The 11,763-nt window shown below is 40.8% G+C and overlaps 1 protein-coding gene across 2 annotated transcripts; it reads left to right on the top strand.

Annotated features, from left to right (window-relative positions):
* Positions 1–220: 220 nt before the first annotated feature.
* LOC105031502 (interleukin-10 receptor subunit beta) lies at positions 221–11,059 on the top strand. 2 transcript variants are annotated; one of them, XM_010905975.4, is made up of 7 exons: positions 221–576; positions 966–1,089; positions 4,139–4,308; positions 7,117–7,271; positions 8,585–8,696; positions 9,196–9,347; positions 10,666–11,059. In XM_010905975.4, the coding sequence occupies exons 1-7, from the start codon at positions 510–512 to the stop codon at positions 10,789–10,791; spliced, it is 906 nt and encodes a 301-aa protein (XP_010904277.1). In that variant the 5' UTR covers positions 221–509; the 3' UTR covers positions 10,792–11,059. The 2 variants fall into 2 exon arrangements, with proteins under 2 accessions (XP_010904277.1, XP_010904276.1); XM_010905974.5 differs by having other exon boundaries at positions 224–576; positions 8,552–8,696.
* The last annotated feature ends 704 nt before the right edge of the window (positions 11,060–11,763 follow it).

The following is an 11,763-nucleotide window of genomic DNA, read 5'->3' as shown; positions in this document are numbered from 1 at the left end:
CTGAGAATTCCTGTAATATATTCCTGTATTGAATTATAATAATATTATGCAAATGTTTTTTGGTCTTTAATAAAAGGTGGAAATCTAGGCCTCCGTTGTATTATTTAAATGTGATTTTTGACAATTTCTTGGAAGATAGCAAAGTAAGGAAATGCCACCTGCGTCACTATATGATAGTTACGTTTCCCCGAACCACACGTTGGGGGTGTATTCATTATGCCGAGAAAAACGTTCTAGCTGTGGATCGTTTTATTTAACAAAACTGGTATGGAACTAGATGAATTTGTCCAATATAAAGTCTGCTTGACGAAACCGTTTCTAGGAAAACGTTTTTTTTTTCGCGGAATGAATAAGCCCCTTAGGTATAAGCTTCTGTATTAACATGGTGACTAGTTTCGATTTCGAGGTAAATCTCCGCCCATTAAAAATGCCAAAGGACCGCGGCAAGGAAATATTGCCAAAAGAACACTTCTGTGTTTTTGGATTACATTGAAAGTCTCTGGGACAATATGCAATATACAGTTTTATATAATGTGTTTGTCCAACTACTATATTTAACTTCACATGGATTGACAGGTCAGTATTATTGGTCTTTAGATTTCACCATAGATTAACTACGTGATTTCTAGAGACTTGTATATGTAACCTATATACTCGAATGTTTTCACCATTCACTGTTAGGACTCATTGTTTAACTTATTATTTTGTAGATAATAATTTAAAATGGCTGTCTCTTACATTTGTTGACCGATGAACAATGTAGTGAGAATATTTGGAATAAATACGCGTCTTCCCATCTTTTAATACTTTTAATATGTTCGCTGTGTCGAGCAATCCAGACGTGGTTTACATAGGCAGTCCAATTCAGATTCAGTGAAAAGATCCGATACAATCTGTCAAATAATAATTAATTGATGTAATTTAAAACATCTGAATTGAACTGACCGGTACTTCTTGATTTTCAGGTGTGTTAGCCGAGCTCCAGCCACCTACGAACGTAAGGATTAACTCTGTCAACATGGGGCTCGTGTTGGAGTGGAATGCCTCAGAGAATCAAACAGAAAACATGACCTACAGAGCAGAGTACAGGTTAGTGGATACCGTCTTCGGAAATCAGCAGTGTAGTGTGGAGATCAAATGCATCCACTTTTTTTTTTAACATAACTGTTAATATGGAAAATATGCCTTGACAGTATGGGGAGCTTTACTGAGCAGAAAGTTAACCATATCCCTTAAAAACAAACAGGTATTTTTGGTTCCCACCAGGAGAGTAAAACGTGACCACACAATCATAATTGATTTGTATTTGTTATGTGTGTTAAGTAAATGTATGTCATGTAAACGCATCAAGAGACCAGGCGATTCTCCATAGGCAACATGAATGGGAAAAACGACAAGTTTTTAGGACTAATATTTCAATGAGAAAGAGTCATGAATGTCCTTGCACGGACTTTAACATGCTTGAAGCAACAAAGGCCAGTCATTCCACCAGCCTACAACCCATCTGTGCTTCTCAACTGGTCACTCAGATACAGCACTGTTTCTGTTCCACTGAACATCAAACCACAGCAGCCAATATCTCTCCATGAAATTTCCGTAGTGGTGATCCCATATAAATATGTGGAAGTTTTTATCCAGTTTTTTGTCAGATGGTGTTTTTGCCAGACTGCGTAAGTGGAGCCAGCCAAGAAGAGGGAATGTCTCTTACTGAGTGACTGACCGCCAACCCCTTGGTAAATAGCTTAGTGGTTAGAGAAGCGGACTTGTAAACTATAGGTCCCAAGATCATAACTCCTCGCAGGCGAAGTGAAGTACGCATTATTAATTATTCCATATACACTCACCTAAAGGATTATTAGGAACACCTGTTCAATTTCTCATTAATGCAATTATCTAATCATCCAATCACATGGCAGTTGCTTCAATGCATTTAGGGGTGTGGTCCTGGTCAAGACAATCTCCTGAACTCCAAACTGAATGTCAGAATGGGAAAGAAAGGTGATTTAAGCAATTTTGAGGGTGGCATGGTTGTTGGTGCCAGACGGGCCGGTCTGAGTATTTCACAATCTGCTCAGTTACTGGGATTTTCACGCACAACCATTTCTAGGGTTTACAAAGAATGGTGTGAAAAGGGAAAAACATCCAGTATGCGGCAGTCCTGTGGGCGAAAATGCCTTGTTGATGCTAGAGGTCAGAGGAGAATGGGCCAACTGATTCAAGCTGATAGAAGAGCAACTTTGACTGAAATAACCACTCGTTACAACCGAGGTATGCAGCAAAGCATTTGTGAAGCCACAACACGCACAACCTTGAGGCGGGTGGGCTACAACAGCAGAAGACCCCACCGGGTACCACTCATCTCCACTACAAATAGAAAAAAGAGGCTACAATTTGCACAAGCTCACCAAAATTGGACAGTTGAAGACTGGAAGAATGTTGCCTGGTCTGATGAGTCTCAATTTCTGTTGAGACATTCAGATGGTAGAGTCAGAATTTGGCGTAAACAGAATGAGAACATGGATCCATCATGCCTTGTTACCACTGTGCAGGCTGGTGGTGGTGGTGTAATGGTGTGGGGGATGTTTTCTTGGCACACTTTAGGCCCCTTAGTGCCAATTGGGCATTGTTTAAATGCCACACCCTACTTGAGCATTGTTTCTGACCATGTCCATCCCTTTATGGCCACCATGTACCCATCCTCTGATGGCTACTTCCAGCAGGATAATGCACCATGTCACAAAGCTCGGATAATTTCAAATTGGTTTCTTGAACATGACAATGAGTTCACTGTACTGAAATGGCCCCCACAGTCACCAGATCTCAACCCAATAGAGCATATTTGGGATGTGGTGGAACGGGAGCTTCGTGCCCTGGATGTCCATCCCACAAATCTACAAATCAACTGCAAGACGCTATCCTATCAATATGGGCCAACATTTCTAAAGAATGCTTTCAGCACCTTGTTGAATCAATGCCACGTGGAATTAAGTCAGTTCTGAATGCGAAAAGGGGTCAAACACAGTATTAGTATGGTGTTCCTAATAATCCTTTAGGTGAGTGTAGATGCGAACTTTGCTGGCTAAAACCATTAGTATCTACATTATAGTAAGCCTGAAATAAAACAGTTAAGGTTATATTGCGACTGTTTCTGGTGGATTTCCGAAGTACGCATCCATGCATGCGTTTTGGGTAAGGAAAGACAAACACATTTGCTGGCTTAACATACAGTAGTTACGTTATAGTAAGCCTTAACTGAAACTGTATACAGTTATATTGCGACTGTTTCTGGCATCTCCAGTCTTGCTAGCAATTGCTCAATTCTCAATGATTATTCCTAGAGGTGCCACCTCCTGTCTTGTCCTGACTATGCCCCGAGCCCAGCGCAGAGATGGCTAGGGGCATAGCCAGGATGTGAAAGTAACCCCCCCCCCCCCCCCCCCCCAAAGGCGCGGGCTCCAGGGCAGGAGGCTCCAGGGCAGGAGAGGGCGCAGCGGGTCGAGGTGGCGGCTCCAGGGCAGGAGAGGGCAACCTGTCATTGATGCTAAATGGGGCAATACACAGTATTAAGAACTAAGGGTATGCAGACTTTTGAACCGGGGTCAGTAAAAAAAAATCTTCGTTGCCATGTTTTGCTTTATAATTGTCCCATTCTGTTATGAACTACAGTTCGATGTGAATCCCATAAGAAATAAAATACATGTATTTTGCCAACTCGCTCATGTTTTCTTTACAAATGGTACATATGTATATATGGGTATGCAAACTTCTGAGCTCAACTGTAAGTCTTAAATTGCCTTTTCCCTAGTGGGGATGGACTGAACAAAACCTTGAGGGGAATAATATGTCAGGTTTTTACTGTCTTTGCGGAAGTCTGGTATTGTCACAGCATACAAAACAGACACTATTATTCTGGCGTACTGTGTGTAATGACACATACTGATCTCATACAGTACTTGCTCACACTGATGCTGGACTCACTGACTTTCTAGAAAATTGGTGCAAATATCTCAGGAAAATTTACCCTGCCTTTTTGTTGCAAAGCCCCTGTTAGATGGGTTTTGGGGAGTACAAAGGCTGGCGACAACATCCAGGGACAACAAAGTAACTGTCAGATTATTATTATTTTTTTGGTTCAAAGGTCATTGATCGGAAGCTTTAAGGCTGTGTGTTTCAATACGACAGCCCCCAGCTGTGACTTCACCCCTCATCTGAACCCACTGGGAGTGTACGTGTTCCAGGTGAGAGCTGAACAGGACGGGGACACGTCACCCTGGGTGAAGACAAAGGAGTTTGTCATGGACGAGCAAAGTGAGTTCATACTTCCTGATTGACTCTGGGTCATCGTGCCTTCTGCTCAGTTGCACCAGCTCTGTGGAATGCTCTCCCTGTTCATCTAAGGGCCCCACAGACTGTGGACTCTTTTAAAAAGGGCCTGAAAACCCATCTTTTTAGAAAAGCCTTTTTTGTTTAATTGTGTTATTTTAATGTCGCTTCTATGCTTTTAGGCTAATGCATTGTAGCACTTTGAGGTCATTTAATTGATATAAAGTGCATTATAAATAAAATGTATTATTATTATTATTATCATGCTTTAAGAGAACCTGTAAGCAAGGGCCCGGTAACACACCGCCCGATAATATGAACACCTTTTTGTATTATTAAATGTTGTCAACAGAAATAAATGATTACTTAAAGGACATTTATTTAACATTTTTGTTTGTGGGCTATTCACCCTTAAAGTAGCCTTTGGGCCCAAGATAAATAGTAATCCCTTGTTTTGTTTTCTTTGAAAAGCTGTAGCAAATTTCAGCTAAATTTAGCCACTGCCAAAAATCAGCTGACAAAATGGGGGCATATTGGTAATATTCCAGGCTGATGCAGGAGAGCTTAATATTTATCTGCACCAAAAACCCTGATTCAATTTCCTGTCCAACTTTTCAAATTGTGTTTCTCTGCTATCTTTATCCAATCTGTCCTTTCATAGCTGTCGCCCAGCTACATGTCCACTCAGCCATTCCTCAACTGTCGAATTACACCCCAAAATAAGTTTAAGGGAGTAATTGTCTGATATTACCCTTTTTATTTACATGGATGCACATAGCATGAAAAAAGGCTCTGCGTGAAACAGTGGAAGATATCATTGACATCCCTGGTGGCTAATATTACATAACATTTGGTTTACACTTATGTCAATTACTGATTCATGCTGGAAATGGACCCAGGTCGTCCCCACCCAGGTCGCTTGTCGACACTTTTCTGTCATTGAAAGTTAATAGGGGTGGTGCTTCCCCATCGTATGGCCTTGTTAACTACAGCTCTGGAAAAAATTAAGTGACCACTCCTAATTTTTCTTAAATCAGCATCTCAACATGTATGGGAGCCATTTCATTCCAATGTCTGTTAAATTCCAACACAGGCACACCTCATTTTACTTAATGAGGTACTGATTAGGTGATTACCTGAAGCCAATCTAATTTAATTAGGAAAATTATAAAAACTACTGCTGTGGTCATCACTATCCTCTTGCAATAGGACCAGCTGGATGGCAAAAACAGTGCAAGTAGTACCTCAAATGTAATTTTAATTAAAAAAATAACTATTCAGCATGACAAAAGAGTTGAAAAGAAAGGCTTTGAGTGAGAAAAAGAAGTGTTCAATTCTGGATTTACTGGCAGAGGGATACCGTGAGCGTCAGGTTGCTTCCATCCTGAAAATCTCAAAGACGGCGGTTCATAGTCAAGCAGCAGACATTGGAGACAACAAAGCTACAGACTGGCACAGGGCAAAAACAACTGTCCACTGACCGAGATTACATTTTAATGTCACTCAATAACCATAGGATGACATCAAGTGACCTACAAAAAGAATGTCAAAGAGCAGCTGGGTTGAAGTGCACGGTTCCAAACAGGCTCCTAGGGGCAGGGCTGAATTTGTGCAAAGCTAGAAAACGTTGCTTATTTTCATCTTTGAAACATTGCAAAAATCAGAAACGTTTTATCAAAAACTGATGCAGAAAAACTAATCCATGCTTTTGTTACTTCTAGACTAGATTACTGCAGTGATCTACTTTGTGGTTACCCTGACAAATCAATAAATAAACTTAAAATAGTGCTGCACACGGCTGCTAGAATCCTAACTCGAACAAAAAAATGTGAACACATTACTCCTGTACTAGCGTCTTTACACTGGCTGCCTGTTAGGGTTAGGGCTGATTTTAAGGTTTTATTGTTAACCTATAAATCAATTTATCTTGCTGAAATGATCCAGCCATACATACCTACACGTAACCTACAATCGCAAGATGCAGGCCTTTTAATTGTACCTAGAATCTCTAAACAGAGAGCCGGAGGCAGGGCCTTTTCTCATAGAGCTCCACTACTGTGGAATGATCTGCCAATTAAGGTTAGAAATACAAACTCAGTGCAAACTGTGAAGTATCTATTAAAGACTCATCTCTACAGCACGGTCTATGATTAGATGTAGCCTGGCCCGGGGGCGTGAAGGTGACCAGGAAGGCTTGATACTGTCCACCCTTGCTGTCTTGCCAGGTGGGCTCTCATCGCCATTGGGATGCCCTCCCTCCAATGCCTCTCAGGGGAGGAGTCACTGGCTTGTTGTTGTCTCTCTGTTACGCACTTGTGCAAATGCGTTGTACGCTGCTGGCAATACTCTGCCCTCATTCAGGGTGGTTGCGGTTGGTGGGTGTCCCTTTGGTTGATACTTGGCAATGTGGGTGGATTGATTTCCTGCCTGTTGGGCCCTGTCCGGGGCCTCCCCCAGATAGGGCCACAGTGTTCCCTGGGTCCTCTCTAGGTTTCTTCCTAAATTTTGGCATTTTTAGGGAGTTTTTCCTAGCCACTGAAATTCAACACAACTATTGTTTGCTCCTTTGGGGTTTAAGGCTAGGTGTTTTGTAAAAGCACTTTGTGACATCTGCTTATGTAAAAAGGCCTTTATAAATACATTTGATTGATTGGTAAGTCAAATACACAATGTAAAGAGCCTGGCGGCGTTTCCTCTTTAATAGAATATGGTAATGCCGTGTCTTCATACATGACCTGAGGGGAGTTCACTTCCTGAATGCTGATTTCCTTACCAACCACTCTTTCCCCACAGCCATTCTTGGACCTCCCAGTGTGACGCTAGTCTCCACTGGTACAGAAATTGAAGTTAACATCCAAGATCCAGTGTTTAGGATCAGGAGGTTTAGAGACGTCTACAACCATGCGATCTTTCGCATCACCTACTGGATAGAAGGCCAGGAGGAAAAGGTACGCTGGCCTTTTTACTTCTGGGGTTAGTTGCTTTGGAAAGTATTCGGACCCCTTCACTTTATAGATATTTGTTTGTGTTCAACTGAATCTATAATGATTTTTTTAAATGCCATCAATCTGCTCACCATACCCAATACTGACAAAGCAAAACTTGTTTCGAAATGTGTGTCAATTTAGTGGAAATAAATGACACTTGAACCCTATTGAACATTTGTGGAGAGACCTAAAGAGTTCACTTCTAATCTGACACAATCTGTGAGGATCTGCAAAGAAAAATATGAGAAACTGCCCAAATGCAGTTGTTCAAAGCTAATTGGCAATATTTTTCACTGGGGGGTCCTAATTGAAAATGCCAGAGAGCATCGCTGTCCAGGTTACTTAATCAGCATGCCTAAAAGACACACGACAGCTTACTCTGTTAACTTGCATATTATATTTAAGCATATTTATTTTCCATGTAACACCATTTTCGTAATCTAACTTAATATACTGTACCCATGTTTTTTGTATTGAACTCCGTTCACAGTGGTTATTATGGCAGGCAAAGGCCTAAGAAACCCCTTTTCAAGGTTATTACTCAACGGAAATGTTGCAACACATATTTGTTATATCAATTCAAGGCAAAAAAATTTGGAGAATGTGAAGTGGTCTGAATACTTTCTGAAGACACTATACATTTCATTTGCACTATGCCAGGAAATGGGACAATACAGAACATTGCTGCTTGGGTGTTTAGTCAGTATGCTTATTTAATGACAGATCTAGAAAAAAAAAATATGATTCATTTATCTGAGCTTTTGAACTGATCATGTGGGCATAAGGGAACCAAGGTAAAAGTAGTTTCACACATATGCATGCCTGCACACAGACTGTTAAAATAAAATTATATGAATAAAAAAAAGTTTGTTAAAAGGCTGTGGCAGTCTTACAAAACATACTTTTTTTTGTCCCGAAGCTTTAACCATTTGGCTTCCTCTGCCTACATCGATCAAACCATAATGTTGATATCATGGATGGGCAGGCCTTGCTTTCATAGCTCTGTGTACTTTGGAGTAATTACACTTCTGTAACAGTGTGGCAGATGTGTCAAAGGGGACAACGGATGGTCCAATTAGCCACTACACACTTGAAAACTCGCTCAGTCACCTTTGGGACACTCGTGCAAATGGGCATGTGTAAGCGTGCGAGTGCAGGATCTAGGGGGAAAGGGGGTGATTTAGGATCCTGTTCAGATCTTCCCTCACTATTGCTCATTATTTCTCTGTCCCTCCCTTAAGGCCAGACATGTTAACACCTCCTATTATAAAAAGGTCCTGGAACTAGAGCCGCTGAGCAAGTACTGTATTTCGGTGATGGTTTTAACACAGAGGTTCTTCAAACACAGCCAGCCCAGCAACGTGACCTGCGAGGGAACCGCTGAGGGTGAGGGCGAGTTGCTTTCTCGCGTTCTTCTCTTTGTGTTCAACACCGATAACAAACATTAGATCGGATGACTTTGTTCGGTTCTCACAAGTACTAGTGCGCTCCCTGGAAAAGATGGGTAGTGTTTGAAACACTTGTGTTTTGTTTTATGCTTTGATGAAATACAGTCTGATGTATTTTGTAACTTGTTACAAGTTTAGAAAGTAAGTAGTCGTTTTCTATACAGGAAAAAAACAATTATACTCAATGCATAGGTTTTTCATTTTAAACCTGGCCCAAAATGATTCAGGCTTCCTTTTGCTACACAATGGTATCAGAAATCTGATAGCACCCGGGTGTCATTCCACTACCCATTTACATATTGGTAATTAAATGCACCTGACAGCCCATTAAAAGTAATTAGTGGTTAAATTAATACAGTATTTCATTTTGATACATTGGCCTTGAGGTAATTTCCTACTGTGTAATTCTACGTCACGTCTTCTAACCCCACCCACAGCCAACTACTTGGTCAATCCCTGGTTACTGGCCTTCTTGGTGTTTGTCATGATTGCCTTGGTCATAGGTGGCATGGTACTGGTTGTCTGGCTCTGCTACCGATTGGTCCGCTTCTTGGGAACCAAGGCCCACTTGCCTGAACATTTCACAGAGGTCAGTATGTGTCCATGGTCCTGGGGGGCGGGGGTCTTCCATATCTCCGGTGGAGGTGGTGAATGGTGCCTGCAATGCCAGGATAGTAAGGAGAAAGAAATGGTGCGCTGCCGTTGTCGTGGAAAACCAAGTCCACAACGGCTAAAACAAAAAGCACTTCAACTCAGGAACTTGTGAATCCTATAGACTTTAATGAAAATCATAGGAGAGTGACAGACATCAAAGCCCTTCTGCAGATACACCCAAATTCTAAGTCCGGGACCATGGCTTTTATACAAAAACTTTTACCCATAATGCCATCTGACCATCCTTTTGAGAGTCCCCTGAGATGGGGGCCCTCTTCTTTGTTCTCTGTTTCTTCCTGAGTGTTCTTAATTAAAACTACTAACTCACGACAACCTTATGGTTCATTTTTGGGTCATATTTCCAATGAACTCAACACAGTCATACATTTTAGGGTCATAACTGTCTAGGTACAGGTTTATACCATATTGAGGAGGCCACTCATGATGACCCCCGGGTCAAGATGTACATATCATGATGAGAGCTCACTGTCCAGGTGTGTGTGTGTGGGCGGAGTATAACATTCGGGAAGTCGCTGTCAGTGTGTCTGGATTTCATATTAATTATATTTCATAAAGTGATTAATTAAACATGCATATTGATATATTCGTAAAACACGTGTGACTATAAGCAACTTACAGAGAAATCCCTCACATCGTCTGCTAAATGGCAGACGTGCACAAATGTGTAGTGTGTTGTCATACTTAGTGTCTTGTTGATTGTGAATGCATTCTTATCCAACCTGATTTATGCCATGTTTATGATGCCACCCATTGTTAGAATTACTGGGGGAATGAGGCAGATAAAATGTGAATGAAGCTGTGCGCAGCTAAGTCTTCCATTTCAGCAGAACATAAAAGTGAAAGAGTGGAAGGCTGTCAACATTCTAGTGTTCTTAACTGGTTAGTTATCAGGCAGCAGTTAGCTAAGTGGATATAGAATCTGACGAGTGACCGAATGGTTTCTAGACTGACTCTCTATATAGTGTTACCAATACATAGATACTTTCCAAACTACCACTAACCTTTAAACTGTCTACCAACACTCGCCTTAACTTTACACCTCATTCTATCCCTAACCTTAACCTTAGAAAGTATTTGGAAGATGGCCGGTAACCAAGGGTTTCTGGATTGAATCCCAAATATGCAAGGTAGAACGTTAGTAAACGGCCACACATTAGTGCCAGGTTTATAATGTGCATCGCAGGGCCATTAGTGGAGTCTGACTTGCCCCTCCTCTCCTCACTCAAACGCAGCACATGTTGGACAAGCGGTGCTCCTCGTTCCTGGCCATGCACAAGAGTCCCCCGCCCGATGAGGTGTACCACGAGGTCATCATCTGCTCTGCGGGAAGGGAGACATTATTCCCTCTGAAAAAATGAGAAGAAGGACTACAATGGAAACGGAGAATACGATTCCAACTGACACCATGCCTTACAAAGTGATCATTGTTTCGGCCATGTACATCATTTTAATGAAGGATATTCAACATTTGAGTGTTAAAATTAACATTTGATTCAACACAATTATTATTTTATGAAGTATGTGTTTTTTATTTATTTTTTTACTTTAGTACCATTTGTTGTGTGTGCGTGTGTGCGGGACCAAGATTAGACACATACAAGTAAATGTACATTAATCATTTTAAAACAGATTATTGTGATGGGTGAATCTGTACAGTCTGGTCATGATAAATACATCAGAGAAACATAGAAAATAAATAATGAAACATAAATCAATTCTTCTTAAATAAATTCTAAATAAAGTTATTTACAAAAGAAAAGCTACAAAAATAACAAAAGTCTAAGAAACAACTAAAAAGTTAGGGATAACATTGTATCATTTGCTTTGAGAGTTACAAATAAAGTGACATCAGGGGTTACATTTTTGTAAGTTATTACAGTGTTGCTAAAACAGAATATTCTCTTTGGCACTAACCAATTCTAAAGATTTCAATAGATATTCATGTTCAATTAAAAATACATTACATTTGGGTACAGATTTCAAATAGCTTATGTATGAAGAATTTCCCAGATAGAATAACAAAGTTAATCACAGAATCAATAGCTTTGTTTCTATCCGAATAGAAACAATTTCTGCAATTTCTAATATTTTAAAACCCAACGCAGCACAAACGAAACTTTTACCGGCACAAACCAGCACCAATGAAGCACAAACGAACGAGACTATTTTGGCTGAGTGATATTATTTTAATATCTAAAAAGCCGAAACAGCACAAACCAGCACTAACGACTGAGTATAGTTTGACGACGTTTTGCGTTGGGTGGGGGCTCAACTTCACGCAGGTGTGCAGACTCTATGAGAGGGAGAGGTTGCAACAGGGTCTGAGGGCA

The sequence above is a fragment of the Esox lucius genome, chromosome 20, assembly GCF_011004845.1.
Source record: "Esox lucius isolate fEsoLuc1 chromosome 20, fEsoLuc1.pri, whole genome shotgun sequence".
Lineage (NCBI taxonomy): Eukaryota > Metazoa > Chordata > Actinopteri > Esociformes > Esocidae > Esox > Esox lucius.
Note: the sequence above shows the minus strand (reverse complement) of the source record. Positions and strands in the feature narration are given on the sequence as shown.